General features: G+C 40.4%; 1 protein-coding gene and 1 long non-coding RNA gene across 5 annotated transcripts; both read left to right on the top strand.

Moving 5' to 3' along the window:
* The first annotated feature begins 5,728 nt into the window (after window positions 1-5,728).
* On the top strand, window positions 5,729-6,377 carry LOC130137789 (uncharacterized). The gene is made up of 2 exons (XR_008816227.1): window positions 5,729-6,028; window positions 6,151-6,377. It is a non-coding gene; the product is annotated as an uncharacterized LOC130137789 (long non-coding RNA).
* A 1,200-nt stretch (window positions 6,378-7,577) lies between these two features.
* Window positions 7,578-12,273, top strand: LOC115671879 (uncharacterized). Of its 4 annotated transcripts, XM_056309306.1 has the most exons (12): window positions 7,578-7,802; window positions 7,895-7,939; window positions 8,018-8,116; window positions 8,203-8,313; window positions 9,027-9,201; window positions 9,314-9,370; window positions 9,668-9,996; window positions 10,074-10,151; window positions 10,316-10,425; window positions 10,656-10,729; window positions 11,513-11,589; window positions 12,194-12,273. In XM_056309306.1, the coding sequence occupies exons 1-7, from the start codon at window positions 7,731-7,733 to the stop codon at window positions 9,925-9,927; spliced, it is 819 nt and encodes a 272-aa protein (XP_056165281.1). In that variant the 5' UTR covers window positions 7,578-7,730; the 3' UTR covers window positions 9,928-9,996; window positions 10,074-10,151; window positions 10,316-10,425; window positions 10,656-10,729; window positions 11,513-11,589; window positions 12,194-12,273. The 4 variants fall into 4 exon arrangements, with proteins under 4 accessions (XP_056165281.1, XP_056165280.1, XP_056165278.1 ...); XM_056309305.1 differs by lacking the exon at window positions 10,316-10,425 and having other exon boundaries at window positions 12,241-12,273; XM_056309303.1 differs by lacking the exon at window positions 10,316-10,425.
* The last annotated feature ends 3,814 nt before the right edge of the window (window positions 12,274-16,087 follow it).

Genomic DNA, 16,087 nt, shown 5'->3' with positions numbered 1-16,087 from the left:
TGGCATCACGGAACTATGACGCCGTCCGGACCAAGTCCCGACTTGGACAACCCCACTTCTTCGCAATGTCAATTCCATTTCCATCTCTGTCTCCTACTTTTCATTCCCTGAACCATCAACCAGAAAAAAGCATACGTAGCTGGCAATGCCAAATCCGGTCCCTTCCCAATCTCCATCATGGTCAGAAAGAAAGTAAAGAGCGGGAAGGACAGTCGCCTAATCGGAAGAGAACCCCCACAACTGCGAATAGAAACCCTCCCCTGGGCCACTGACGTGCGATGCAATCCCAGCCTTCAACTTTCACAGATCACGCGATCAAACGGATCCTATCGACCCGATCCGTACGGACCCAGGTCGGGGACGAGATCTGGGCCCCTACCCAAGATCCCCGCAGCGATGAATGCAGTTGCTATGAGTGTCTGTTTGTCACGATCGGTGATGGAGGCCTCGACTTTTGTCTGTTCCGTTTGCCAATTGGGAAGTCCGGTTTTGGTTAGGCAAAGTACCGAGTCGCCGTGAAAGACCACAGTTGCTCCTTGCTCCGCAGGGTAACTCCACGTTGGGCTCGTGCACGAATTCGAAAATGGAATCAATCCATCCGCAACGAATTTCATCATGCCGTGCCTTCACGGCAGCTCCGATTCGATTTCCATCTTGTATCGTTTTGCGCCGTCGACGTCCAACGGCCATATTGTATGCACCTTGATGTGCACCGTGAGTTCGCTGGCGGTGGCGGGCTCCTGTTAGCTGTTTCAGGCAATCAATATCATGGTCGATCGATGTAATTAATATCCCAGTTGATTACGATCTGACAAGGGTTAATTTGTGTTTTTTCAAGAGGTTAATGGGATTTTCTTGTGCATACAATATGTGAGAGGCTTCCAAATTTCATATTCTTTGCAACTTTATGCAAGTTGTTTTGTACATGCTTCGTGCGTCGACTGGCGGCTAAGGAATCATCTAGAAAAGCAGAAAAGTTAAACGCAGCCGAGACAATTGTCCAAAAGAAGAACCTAAAAGAAGGTTTAATCACCTCATTCTAGCGCGAGCGTATTCATTTTTGCTAGCGAAGTTCAAGCGTCATAAGACATCTACCAGGTTTTTTTTTTCTTTCCGTTTTGATAATTAAAAGGGTGAGGAAAGGCGACCTGCACTAACAATCTCCTCTAAAAGTTATCATAAAGTTTTATTTCTGCTACGAAATGTTCGGTTTGAGTCATTACCACTTTGCACCGCCTTAATTCAAAAATCCGAAGGTTGGCAAGTCTGTCTAATGACCTCGTAAAGTATAGGTAACGCTTTAGCATTAAACCAACCATCTAAATGGTACTCTATTAGCTTTTGATTGAAGTTCTGCTGTGCCCTTCTAAAAAATTGAGTTTTTCCGTGCTGATAGATTTGTGAAAGAGCTGGTAAGTGTCAAAAAAATGTTGGTAAAAAAAAATTATCAATCGCCCAATTTCTCTCACCCCTCAAAAAGAAAAGTTCGTAAATTAAAAAAAAAAAAACAAATATGCGTGGGTAAGTAATTTAAATGACAGTTAGTAGCCAACTAATTGATAACTTAATCAGAGAAAATCTAATAGCACAATTGAATGTTGGGAGTTTCATATTTGAGTTAGGTAAATTTAAGTTGGAATTGAACGGTGTTCATAAATTTTGGTTAAAAATAAGAAAAAATTGATTATTAAAAGAAAATTAATTTTGGTAAGTAACTAAAATGAGAGGTGGTGACCAAAGCTAGTTAGTAACTTCATCATATAGATAGTGGTAAGTCATTGTAATTAAGGATGTAGTAAATTCAAGACCTTACTAAGAAACACAAATAAACATTTGTAAATAATAAGAAAAGTTGATAAATTTAAAAAATAAAATAGACGTTGCTATATAATTTGAAAAGGAGTCAGTAAACCAATACTACATGATAACTTAAGGGGAAAATAGTGGGTGAGTTATGCTTATTTAAATTAGGGGAAAAGTGCCAAAAAAGTCCTAAACCTTTTGTATTAGTGCAAAAAAAAGAAAAATTAATTTCATATAAGCGTGAGTAAATTCGAAGCGTTAGTATGTATGTACATGAAAATTGGCATTAGTGTAAAATTTGATAATTTGCAAATTATCAAAATAGTTAGTGGTTTCATAAAAGTGTTGTGAGTTATCAATAAGTTACTGAAAAAGATTATTGGTTTCTTTTTTTTTTTTTTGGTCTGTATTGGTTTCTTTTTTTTACCAATAAAATATGTACACTTACTAGAATCTTGCCTATGGAAAACCGCTCACAAGAAAAAAGGAGAAAGTAGAACTCTATTGTCTAGTCAAATAAAGGGAATGCAACTTTACGTTCCTTTACCAATTCCGTTTTTGATAATCCCCATTGAATTCATAGACTTTCGGGATTCAGTCCATTTGTGTATGGAAAAGAAACCATTTGCGTCCTCTTGGAAAAATCCATTTTGTACAATTCAATGGAGAAGACGAAGCTCGTGGAGCATGTGCTCGTGTTGGTGTCACGACCTCGAACATCGGCATCGTCTTGGAAACCTCGCATTTCTTCACGTGTAAAATGTGTAACTTGAGGCCATTTCTCTGTCATCATTAAAACATCACTTTAAAGTGGCACGTGGAGAATTGCTTGAAATGGTAATTGCTAATTTAACTTGCCTTCCCTCAATTTGCACGCGGGACTTTGTCCCATCAGAAGCGGTCGTCATTGAGTTCGATCGAGTTTTGGCACGAGTCGAGGTGGATCTTGCCATATGTTTTGGGTGGAGCAAGTACAAAATGTTGCTGAGCAATTGAATTTGCTTTTTGAAAGCACAAATTGATCTGTCTTACGGATATAATTTCGAATGTTACAAGAATCGTATCTTTTGTATTAGTCAAATTGAAGTTCTAACGACGTCAAGTTTTGATTAAGCTTAAGCATATTGTTCACTTTACGCAGTCATGCCAAGAGTGAAGAGTGGGCACCGATCCAGAGTAAATCCTAAAACCTGACCAGACCAATCGTACCCGAGCAGTCATAGGTGTCGAAACCGACCTAAATTGAAAAATCAAGCCAAACCAGACTGAGAATGCAAAAATACCAAATTTAGTCATAAACCTTTTAACGATTTGCCGGTGTAGTCATTCCGGCCAAATATCTAAATAATAGATTTAGAACTAAATTGTCAAATCTTCAAAAAGTTTAGGACAAATTAATACAATTGAAGGTTTAAGATTAAATTGACAAATTGTCAAAAAGTTTATGACTAAATTAGCAGAATTGAAAGGTTTAAGACTGAATTGGCATTCGTACAATAGATTTAAGACCTTTTGGACAATTTTCCCGGATTTAATCCATGTGAATCGAGACGGATCACCACAAACAGTAATTAGAGCAGAGTGCACGAGTCATGCTCGTGTGATTTATTTCATCACTCGCTACGTACGTAGTATAACTTTTTAAGCCTTACATAGACTCTCATTTAAGTAATCACATGGGTTGTCCAAATTTAATTGAAAAATGCTATATATGTTAAGAAAGTTTAAAATTGACTTGTCATTAATCGAAATAGGTGAAGACTCCGTATCAAATTATTTGACTTTTTGCCGCCTCATATGATGAAAGAGTTCGAGTAAAAACTCGTCCGGTGGGGGCGCATGCAACGAGCGGAATCAGCAGCCGCGCTCCAATCTTATCTACGCAGCGGACCCTCCAAGAAACCAATCATGCGACGATCTCAGACACTCGGTATCGGCAGGACTTGCCCCATCCCAGATCCGGAATCTTCTCTTCTATGCTTTTTGTCGAAAGATGAGCTGTTAACATTGTCCGATGGAAAAAACAAGATTGACACATCGCACTGTCTCTTCCAGGACCATTCGATGTAACGTATAATTAAGCTCGATGATCATGCCATTCATTGTGTAGCTCCCCACGTGACCAATCGGCGAAGACAGCGCTCTTTGCACTCGTGAATGCATTGGAGAAGTTACATCACCGCGACGTTTTTCTCTGTCAGTTGAGCGACCTCTACTCAAACGTAGAAGTTAAAAATTCAACCTAATAATTTTACGAGCCGTTCGAGTGGTGAAACGACTGAATCTTAATCCCCAAGAGGCGTGAGATTCTAAGGGCCTGTTTGGTAAGGGGCTGTTTGGTAACCGGCCAAACAGTACCCATTTATATTCTTTTATTCTCGAGAATAAAAAAATAACAGAAATCCGTTTGGTAAATTTTTTGTTTCCGGGCACAAATTTGTTCCGAGAACCAATTTTGGAACATAATCGAGAGTAAAAAAAAAAGTGGATCCTTGATTCTGGAAAAAAGAATCAAAAATGGAAAATAATTTTTTCTTCTTCTTCTTTCCTGGCTTGTGGTCGGCGACGCCGTGAGCCGCCCTCGTTGGACCCTTGCCGGATTCGACGAGGGCGACCCTCCCCCAGGCTACAAGGGCAGCCTTCGCCCAAGCCGTGAGCCGCCCTCGCCCAGGCCACGAGGGTCTAGCCCTCGCCCTCACCCTCGCCCTCGCCTTCGCTAGCGAGGGCCGTGACGCCCTTGCCAGCCCTGGCAACTTGGCCATGGGCCAAGGAAGGAGAAGAAGAAAAAAAGAAAAGAAAAAAGGGCAAAAAAAGAAAGAAATATTAAATAATTAAAAATATTATTAATAAAAAGAAATTTGTGTAGTTACCAAACGCATTTCTGTTCTTTTTCTATTCCAAGAATAGAAATTTTGGGCAGTTACCAAACGCTTTCAAATGTTTAGAAATTGTTTCTGGTAATGGAATAAAAAAAATCATTTCTGAGCGGAAATTATTTCCGAGAACAAAATGATTACCAAATGCGTCATAACCAGCCAAACAGTGCCTAATTCTATTATTTTATTCCCGGGAACAAAAAAAGAACAGAAATCCGTTTGGTAAATTTTTTGTTTCCAGGTACAAATTTGTTACCAGAATCAGTTTTGGAATAAAATTAAAAATAAAAAAAAATTTATTATTGATTATGGGAACAAGAATCAGAAATGGAAAAGAATTTTTTTTTCTTTTTCTTCATTCCTAGCTTGTGGTCGGCGAGGGCAAGGGCTGCCCTCGCCCAAGCCGCAAGCCGCGAGCCGCCCTCGCCGGATCCGACGAGAGCAACCCTCGCCCAGGCTGCAAAAGTAGCCTTGGCCCAAGTAGTGAACCGCCCTCGCCCAGGCCACGAGGGTCCAGCCCTCGCCCTTGCCAGCCCTGGCCTGTGGCCGGCGCCGGCAACCTGGCCATGGGCCAAGGAAGGAGAAGAAGAAAAAAAGGAAAAAAATAAAGAAATATTAAATAATTCAAAATATTAGTAATAAAAAGAAATTTTGTACTATTACCAAATGCATTTATGTTCTTTTTTTATTTCAGGAATAGAAATTTTGGACAGTTACCAAACGCCTTCAAATGCTTAGAAATTATTTCCAAGAATGGAATAAAAAAAAATTATTTTTCAGTAGAAATTATTTCCGAGAACAGAATGGTTACCAAAAGTACCCTAAGTCGACTTTTGTATGGTCCAACCATTCGGGTCTCCTAATTGATGTCAAGCCATTTTGAAAGGACCGAAAGCGGTAGACTTGACCCGACACACAATAGTAGGGTTGTCAAAAAAGCCTACATTGGCCCTACCCGACCCTAAAATTTGGAATATTTTGGGGTTGGGCTTAGTCTTTTTTTGATAGGGCTTTTAGATGCGGGTATTATTAGGGTAGGGTAGACCTAAGCAAAGAGGCGCCATGGCATTGAAGCTCGGAGAAGCCACGACGACACAATCAATCGCGGCCGTCGTCCTAGCTCTAAATCCGCCGACCCATCATCTCCCCCACTCACCTCCCGTCCCGGGAGCCCGCAACCGCCTCCACACTTCCAAGGTGGTTCCAGTCCTCGAAGCTTTCGGGCTCGAGAGCCTCGCCTTCGACCCGAGCGGTGGGGGCATGTACGCTGGCGTCGTCGATGGCCAGGTCTTGAAGTGGGAGGGTGACGAGTGTGGGCGGGTCAACTTCGCTTTCACTTCCTCTCAATGGTAGGACATTAAATCGATGTTCTACTCGCTCGACTTAGTTTTTCTTTTGCCTTTTTTTCTGTAATAAATAGTGGTTTTGCTCTTCATTGTTGACAAGTTTGCCGGTATCTCCCTCGCAACAGAGCGAGGTGACACCGCCGCCAGCAGCGACAGAGACGATGCCCGGTCGACAGCGAGCTTGGCAGCGTCGCTCGAGAACAAGACGACCGCCTCTCTCCGGCCAGAGACCAACGGCTTCGCTGCTGTCGCCTTCGGCTTTAGGGATGGGGAAGACGAGCAGATGCCGGAGACAGAGGATGCCATCGGAGGCTCGAGGTGGAAGCCGATGAGAGAGGGTCAAAATGAAGAAGCGAAAAACCGAGAGAGACGAAGACGACTCTCTCTCTCTCTCGCTGAAAAATAAATAAAACCTGGCCCGGCCCGGCTCGACCCGACCCTCTCTTAGGGGTGTATGCTGAACAGGGTCTCGGGGGGGTCAAGCACGACTATGTAGATTTCGGGTTGAGTAGGGTACCATGAAAGCCCGACCCGACCCAACCTGATCCATTGACACCCCTACACAATAGCTAATTCAAAACGCCATCTAGTCATGGAGAAGTTAGGGCCTGCAGTGTTTTGCATAACCTTCAGCAAGCCGAGCCTATGCGCTCATGCCTCTAAATTACAAATAAAATATAAAGAAGAGTTGAAACTCGAAATATCGAAATGGAAGAAGAAAATATTCCCATGAGAATCATCACTTTTCTCGCTAGAAACAATTTTGAAAAAAATTTGGACAAGGTGCTTGAAACACTAAAATCGTTGTTCAACAGCAAAATGAATTTGTCCTGAATTTGCTCATGCAACTTCATACGTCGAAAATTCTAATGCCTATTACAAAACGGCAACATACTTGTCTAAACCGAGTTACCTCTGAATTTTTTGTAAATTTCGCGAAAGTCACACTTTAACTTGTATTCATACTTAAAACCTTTAAGTAAAATCGATTGTTGATTTTTAAATTAGGAAGAAAAATTAAGTGAAAATCAAAAGTAACCGATAAATGCGCAAGTTATGGTTTTCTTAACCGTGAAATTCCGTGTCATTTTTCTGACCAGAAAAAAAGCTCGTGTCATTTCCTTGAATCTTGCCGTTGAGAACAAAGATCGGGGATTATGCTACTTGGTAGAGTGAGGAGGTGCTATCGTATAATTGAAGTTAGCCCAAATCGAGTTATTGAGAATATATCACACGATCAAGAATTGCCGTAGGCTTAAAATCCCAATTAGAGCATTTCCACATAGGATAATGTCATTGGTGGTTTACGTATTTTTTTTAAAAAGCGTTCTTTTACCTTTTAAAAAGTATTCCTCATCGCCATTGAACTGCCACAATGGCGAATTTTACCAATGCAGATTTGACATTGTATAGATCAAATTGGTGGATTTTAAGTAAATAGTGAACAATTCGTGTTAGCGGTTGTCCTATTCTTGTTTGTAATTCATATTAATTCCCGTTTACTACGTTATTTCAAATGAATACACGAGTCAAGACGTACTCAAGCCGCGTCATATTCGGAAATCTTGCCCTTGTATCAAACCACGAAAGCATAGAGAAGGCCCCTCCAAGAACGAGGTCGTTTTGGAGTCGAGTTCTCGCATCGCTTCTTCTAGTTCCAGCCTCCCTTCCCTCGTGTTGTTTGGTCGACAGTTTTGGAGGGAAAATGGAGGTGCTTAAACTGTCCAAGTTCAAGCTCCAGCTGCGAGCCCTAGTCACCGAAGCTCGCGATCTCAGGGTAAAATTTGTAGTTTCTTCCGATCATCTTCATCTTCATCTTCATCTCTCTCTCTCTCTCTCTCTGACTCGAATCGCTTCGAACATCTACAGGACCGGGAGCAATCGGCCACCGAGCAACTTCACGCGCTGATTCAGGTCCGACCGTAACTCCAGCCTTCGAATCGATTCGCCGGTCGCCGTCTGACATTTCATCTCGATGCTCCGACAATGCAGAAACAGAAGCAGAATGACGAGGATCACGGTCGGAAGCTGCAGGAATTGCAGGTCGAGTTGGCTTCGTCCGCCGAGATGCGCCAGAAGATCGAACGGGAGGTGGATCGATCTCTCTTCCAGAGCCTTTTCGCGGTTGATTTCTCTCGGGAAAACTAATGTTCATCGGCTTAAGTGATTCTCTGCAGATGAATCGTCTCCGGGACGACAACGCCTTGCTCGAGAACAGGCAAAAAGAGCTCAAGGCGACCATACAGAACCTACTCCAGTCGAGAGATGATTTCATAAATGCCTACCGGGTTTGATTCCGTCGGCCGCACTTTTGTATCATTTTCTTTTCCTGTCAAAGCTTCCTTCCTTGCAAAAGATTGCAACTCTGACGCTGATAATGAGTTTCCGGGTGAATGCGACTGAGCTTTAAGAAGCAGAGCTGGTTGATATGCGGTAATATGCGATTGATTTGTACGTGAAACTATCGCTAGGAATTGTAAATGGCATTTTTCAGAATGGTTTTTAGTCTCTCATTGGCCGTCATGTTCATGTCTTTAGGGGCAACGTTAGCAAGACATATGGTTTTGGTTGTACGTTAATTGGTGAAGATCACGCAGAAACCACCCAGACTTTCACTTTGACTACTCTCTGCAACTCTAGGGAATGTGAAGTTTCTAGTTGAGCCATAGAACACAGTCGGCGTGAAATGCAATAATTACGTGAGTCAGGGTGGTCCTGTTATAAGGTTGTAATTCTGCTAATTGAAACGTCTGGAACAAGTGGATTTCATAATCTGAATCCAAATTGGTAATGCGAACTTTGATTTGGGCTTGCTATGTTGAGGGTGCAATGTCTAGGCTGATTATCTAAATGATGCCATGGCCAGAATGGAAGTTCCGGGTGATTTTTGTAATTTATATAAGTGACTTCAACAATTTCCGTAAGTTTACTTCTCAATCTCTTGGACCGATTTACCAAAAATTGACTTATCCTGAAGTTTGTTTGATTCATCAATATGCAGGAGTCAACTTGTGAAATGAGGCATTCCGTAGAAACCAGGGATAGAAAGCTTTCTCTGCTATCAGAGAAGTTAAATTCTCACATTATGTTATTTGATTCGATAGAAAAGGAGGCACTTTCCATCAAGCAAGTGATGGATAGTGTGAAGGGCCTTATCAGTCACAAAGAGGAATTAGGCACGTGTATTTCTGAATATTAACTGCTTTAGGGCCATCTATTAAGTACTGTAAAACTTATCATTCCACGAGCATCGTTTTCTTCCATCCTAAATTTGTTTGCTACATACAGTATCCAGCTTGAAGAGCAAAGTCAATGAGGTCTGTGCTTATGAGAAGTTGTTTATAGGTAGTTTCTGCTCTTTGATTCACCAAACACGTTGAATATTTCAATGCTGGTTATTAAAGGAAGCTGGCTTCAAAAGCCAAGTGTCAATCTATAGACAATCAAAGGTAGTGTAAGAGATATTTAGAGTTGTAATAAGTACAGCAGCGGGTTCTTAAGCTATGGCATTATTATCTCTACGAATTCTAGTAATATTGACCTTATGTAACTATGGCAATACTAACTACTTGTTTATTGAAACTATGATCCTAAAGCATGATTCAGCAGTTTGTTGTAAGAAATATATTTCATGATTTACAGAAAAGATTAATTATCTGGAAGACAAGGTTAAAAATGACAAGGAGGAGCTGAAGAGGAAAGATGGAGTCATTGCCCAGCTTGAAGAACAATTGGAAGCTGCAAAAATTAGCAACGGTCACCAGACTCAGATGGAAGAGATATCCACTATCTGTCTGTTTCATTCATCGCAGAATTTAATTTGTTCATTTATATTAAGATATCTGCTAGGGTTCAAATTGTTCCTTCATCTGAAGGTATTTGTTACGGTTGTTTTCATTTGATCTTCTTACCTACAAAAGGCCCTGTTCGAGAAGGATGTGGTCATCCAAAACTTGGTTACTGAGAAAAAGGTATTTTCTTTAGCTGCTGATTGTTGTTTCTGATTTTTACCTGTTAGTACTGACCTCCTTGACATACTAAATCAAAGGGACTGCTCTTGGAAGTAGGAAGTTTGGCCAATGTGCTGCAGAAGATTCAGGACACCTTTCAAATTATGAATGAGGAGGTCAGATACCGGAAACTGACTTCTTAATTTGTGTCCATTTTCTGCCAATGCTGCTCATGAGTTCTCAACTATATCTCATATGTCTATTATTTAAAGTTGAACTGACGTATACATCTATGCTCACGTGATCACAATGTCTGCCGTTATGAATGTTTATCTTGCAGCTGAACCTCATAAAATTGCACAAATTCTCTCTTCTCAATGAGTAGATGGAACTTACCAAGAAAATGTGAACAGAGTGATTATTTTGGCTCAACGGTGTTTAAACTTTAAAGTAAGGAGTATGTTTGGGAAAGTAGTCGATATGCTTGATCAGTCAAGTAACTTTGTTTATTATTGTGTTGAAGTTTTGGTGTTACTCTCTAGAGCACATTGTCATGCCTTTAGAATCTTCTGATAGATTAGCTACTGAACACTACTGTATTCCTATTCTTGCAAAATTTCAACGACATTTATACTCATTTCGTATTGTCCTTTTTGTGAATGGAAATGGCTATTTACCAGGACAAGAACAGATTTTCATCAATTTCGGAACACAAAGAAAGTTTTGATATGGTTACGCCAAATGAAAACACTGGGTAAGATCTACGGACTCTTGACATTTCCGCTGGAGTTTCATTCGTTTTCAAGGGCAGCTTTCTCTGTGGTATATTTTCCCAGAATAAATTGCTATTACAATCAAAACCCATGTTCCTCGGTTTGAATCTAATTGCTTAGAAAGCTGGATGACAATTAATAGTAGCATCTTTCTTAGCTTGTAGAAGTCTTTAGTTGTAAGAGGAACATCTCCACACGTCGAATGATGAAATATCTGGAGACCATATTGCTAAAGGCACTAACTCGCCAAGAATAATATAAGCAAGTAGTGTAGATGTTTGTGGCTTGATAGATGCAGGATTTAATCTATACAATCAGTCATGAGATGATTGAGAACTATTGACTGAGGAGACTGACCACTCTTTATATTTATTCCAATTACTGCTACTTTATGCATAGAAGAATAGTCTACAGAGCATATGTAATCAGGTGCTTCTTCTCTTTGCTGATTTCGCCTGTAACGTAGTTTTGACATTCTGGTTCTCCCATCACCATTTTCTCTCGCTTACCTCTCTCTTTATGCATCTGGCAACAATGCTGATTTATGTAATATGCATCCCTATTAGGGGGGGGTTAAAGATAGCTACAAATGACCTAATATCAAAGAAGTGATTTTCGTACTTTAAACATTGTGTCCGGAATGGGGTGTAGGATTGATTGAGTAGTGGCTGCAGGAGATGCGTCCGAATCAACGATGCTCCATTAGCTCTTTTTTTCCTGATAGAGATTTTCATTATGCTGTACATTTAATCTTTATATATTAGGACTGAGGAAGATGTTCAAATGACTGATTCAAGATCTGCAATTGAGGGTTGTCGAGAAGGTGCTGCGGCAAATTCAGGTTCACTGTGCCCCTTTCTACATTGGCTCCTCGTGTACTAAGATAGTGACAAGATTTAGACGGAGAAGTATAACAAGAGTGTAGGAAATGTACGAGATTGGGTAACCCGCAGCCAGGTAGTAGGTAACGAAGTGTTACAAATTTTCATGGTCTTCTGAGATAAACTCAATTATTCCCTTCACGAACACCTTCTATTTAGGTTGGATATGTTTAAATAAAATCCTTTGAGATGTATCTTTCTGCATCCCTTTTTTATTGGTAAAAAACATTTTGATTTGGACATTCTTGTTGGTGGCATTAGTCTACTGCATAAAAGAATCCAGTCACATGGTGTGATCAAGCTTGTGTGTTTTCTCCATGGGGAAACTTTCAAACAATTAGCAGTGACATTTCTCATGAAAGAACTGTTGCATTTTCGGGAGATGAACCTTGTGTTTTCAATTATTTGGTCTGTCTGAATTACTGTGAAGGAACATGCGTACATTACATGCTCTATGCGGGCACACGCGCAAGTGGGTCCACATGTTTGTGTGCATGTGCGTCGAGTGTGTCATTCCTCAATCCATGGGCAGCTGCCACATATTCACGTTTACTCCGAATGCAGAATCCTCATGTTGTCAAAAGCATAACTCATATCGGAACCTCTTGCAGGAGGATAATCACTTGAACTCCCGCACCTCTGAGGCAAGTAATATATTGCAAATAGCTTGGGAGTTGACAAGCCTATCATTTTTCTTTCAAAAGATGAATTTCTAACTGTCATCTGGATATGTTACTGACAGTTTGCCTGTTCTCCAACAAAGTCAGCCTGCTCGGGACCTCAATCAGCGGATCACGCTCGAAATATGTCTACCCATGATGAGAAGGTATGGCATTCTCATATTTGACACACCAGCGAGATGCTCTAAGGGGCGCGGCTATTATAATGCAATTTCTTCCGCCTCGCCGCGTTAGGAGAGTGACTTATTTTGCTGAATTAGGTAACTAAACATGCATGGATTTTGTGAAAAATGACAGAATGAAAAGTGAAATGGTGCCCAAGGATCCATTTAGCCAATTGGGCTAAAAAATAGGCTTAGTTATTTACGTTGTTGTATAACAATTCAAGAAAACTTGGGCCAAGCGAATCTCAAAACCCCCCACTACTAAGGCTCTTTGCTCACTTCGTAACTTTAATGTAGGACAACCATAGAACGTTTTCGCACCTCTTGGAGTCAGAGTGCTCGACAACCCAAGCAGAAGCCTCAGAAGGTTACCTCCTCGTTTTTCGTTTTCTATTACTCAATGCAATCGGCGGTCTGCTGAGTAATGGAAGTGTACCGAATTTCAGGAGCAAAGCTTTGACGCGTTCAGAACGCCTTCGGGGAACCGCGACCGGTGGAAAATGGAAGCCCGCGTGCAATTTTTTCTTTACTTTGCTCGAAGTTCAGCTTGCGAGCAGTGTAGCCTTAACTTCACTGAAACTTCCTATAGGGGAAACAGGTAGAGGCGCAATTTCCTAAGTAGGGTCAGAATATGCGTGGATGTTGCTTATCTGATGGTCCATTTTTCACAAGAAAAGCGCACAAGACACGGCAGGATTCTCAGATCCGAATAAAGTAGTAGACATTTTGTCATGAAGTCGTGGGCTCCAAATTTAACCACTTTCTCCTTTTTTTTTGTTAGATTTTTCCATTTCTATGTATGATCTACTTGCAATAGTTAAGAATATCACATATTCTTTTTTTTTTCAATAATTTCTAAGTGGGTTGCTATCGTGCATAATAAAAGCAAATTTTTTTTATTTATTTTTCTTATAGATTTTATGGTGCGGTTTTAGCTTTCCCTAAGAGAGAATTTTAAGAATAAACTAGTCCTTTTTCACGTTATCAAGCAAATTTATGGATTAATTATTAAGAAGAATTCAGAAAAAAGTAAACATAAACGACTTTTTGACACAGTTAAATATTTGTGAAATTTTATTTTGGTCATGCATATCATTGTCAAGTTCTTTGTTATCAATTGTCTTTTATATACACATAATGGAATGATAAGATGAAATAAGAAAAAAAAAATTCTTAAAAGATTTGTCAAAATAAAATCGCAATTATATTCCGTATTGCGAAACTTTTAAAAAATGAAAATTTATTAAATCAAAGCTTTGCATGAATTAAAAAAATTAAAATGACAATCAAATATCATTCATTTTGGATTGACATAAATCAGTGTCATTCATAGGTTTTTATGGAAAAGAGATATATCAAGATGTCTCAATATTTATGCTGTTGTTTTCGGTTCACTTTTAGATACTCTTATAATTTCTTACATGCTTCAGGTAAAAGTGTTGATAGAAAATTTTTTTTTTTATTCTTAAAGAGATTTTTTTTTCCAAGACTAATTAAATAACAAATTCACCATGGAAGCGAGCCTTATAGGCAGGAGTGATAAAGAATGGATGAATTGCTATAAGAGCAATCGGTGAAAATACGAAATTTGAACGAAATTGTGCAATTATAGAAACCATCGATGGCGGTTTTATCTATCCAGTAAGAATTAAGTGGGGTTGGTCGTGAAAGGGGCAGAAACAGTCCTCTCGTTACTTTTTTTTCACTCTCAACCCGATCTTGCAGGAGTCTCCGTATAAAAGGGAGATGCTATTGGAAGTGTGGAAGTGGTGGGGTCGTCCACAAGGCGATGCGAGGCTCACAAGTCTAAAAGGAACCGAGACTGAAATTGAGACAACGACTCATGGAGGGAGGTCTGTGATTCCGTGATAGATGCGATGTCAAACAATTTAATGGGGTGAATTAATTCATTTAAAGCCAGGACAATTAATAGCAACTTCGGCACCTGGGTCCTCGCGACCAAGTCTTTACCGCGCATCGATTAGATTTCACAAAAAGAAAAAGAAGAAAGCGCATCGATCGGAGTTAAATAAGGCCGTCTTTATTGAGCGGACGATTCTCCCGCCTCCCGGAGTAATGGAAGCAGCTCCTCGCAAATCGAACTCTACTTTTTCATACTCAATTTTCTATTGGATTTCATTAATGCGTACGGCGCTTATTAAATTACTATCAGTTGTACTTAGCAAAATATCTGTGATCAGTATTTTGAAAATTTTATACCATCGAACTGTCCGCTGGCGTATTTCGCCGGTGGCCGAAAAGCATAATGGCTGGGTAGCTGGCAACTCAGCATTGGGATGCGACGAATGCATTGGTCAATTGGGGAAAAGGACTTTCTATCCACCCCACACCTTAGTGCAACATTAACGTGGAGCATGAGGTTAATAAACCAAATGAAATTTGTGCGCTTCGTTGTGTTGAAACTCAAGCGTGAATCTCCTAGTGCGAGACATGGATGCCTTTCTTTGTAAGATTCACCGATAAAGTACTATGCGATATTAGAAGATTTTCGGCGCTACTCCACAAACTTTATTCGTGGGAAATTGGGGGACGGGGCAAGCACTATTAGGGAGCCCACTTTGCTTTGAGCAACCAATTTTCACAGGGCAATCCGACAATCCGACACGCCTAATGGACAGAAAGCAACACCTGCTTCAACTTCGGACGTTACAAATTATTTGGAGGGACCAATGTAGACGATGAAACAAGGACAGAGAACTAATGGCGGGAGTGGTTGGGGAAACAGTGCTGTACTGTACTCTCTTCTTTATTGAGAACAATGAAAAGGACCAACATAGACGAGCTATGGCATGGAACAGCTGGCTTTTGGCACTGGGCCGTCTTTTCCTTCGCGCGAGGACGACCCCCTCTTTCTTTTTTTGTCCCCTTCTCTTTGTATCTTTCAACGTTTGGTGCGATTTTTGCTTTTGTTTCTTGATTTTTCTTTAAATTTTCCAACGAAATAATAGCTTTTTAGAATTGATAATCAAACTTTTGTTGTGTTGTATATTTCGACTATGTCCAGATATGTAGAGAACGACATTTAAAGCCAGCTCAAATCTTGCTCGCAGTTTTTAACGTTAAGATACTTTGTTTAAATAAGACAACAAATCAAAATGGGGTTTTTGATTGGCTTAAAATCAAACCAAGCGTGCAAACCCAAAAAGGCACTCTTCGTGTTTTGGCCTAATGCTACTAAAGTAATATACGAGTCTTTAAAACTTTTTTTCTTAAGATTAGCTGATTTTCTAATAAACAAAGCCTTATTGAATTGCATTCGCAAATGGTTGTGACTTAGAGCTACAGTTAGGCTTGAAACGCGGATGAAAAGATGCATCCTCAGCTCTCACCTGAACTAGGCCCATGGCGGGCTGAGTGGCCGCCTCCATTATTGGGCGATCAACTAGTCATAACGGGTCGCCCCGTCATTGCTAGGTTGCTCGATACTTTCATAGGTACTATCCATGCTTTGAATACCCATCTCGATTTTGAATTCGTGCATTTACAATTCGAACCATCCCGCGCATCAATTCGAGTCCGGCCTTCATCAGAATCGAGCTCAAATTAGAGACAAATCTCGGCGCACTCGAGTCTGCATACCTAATGACGTGGAA

The sequence above is a fragment of the Syzygium oleosum genome, unplaced genomic scaffold (genome assembly GCF_021117445.2).
Source record: "Syzygium oleosum isolate NSW1041296 unplaced genomic scaffold, Sole_v2.1 Sole_v2.03, whole genome shotgun sequence".
NCBI classification, from domain to species: Eukaryota; Viridiplantae; Streptophyta; class Magnoliopsida; order Myrtales; family Myrtaceae; genus Syzygium; species Syzygium oleosum.
Note: the sequence above shows the minus strand (reverse complement) of the source record. Positions and strands in the feature narration are given on the sequence as shown.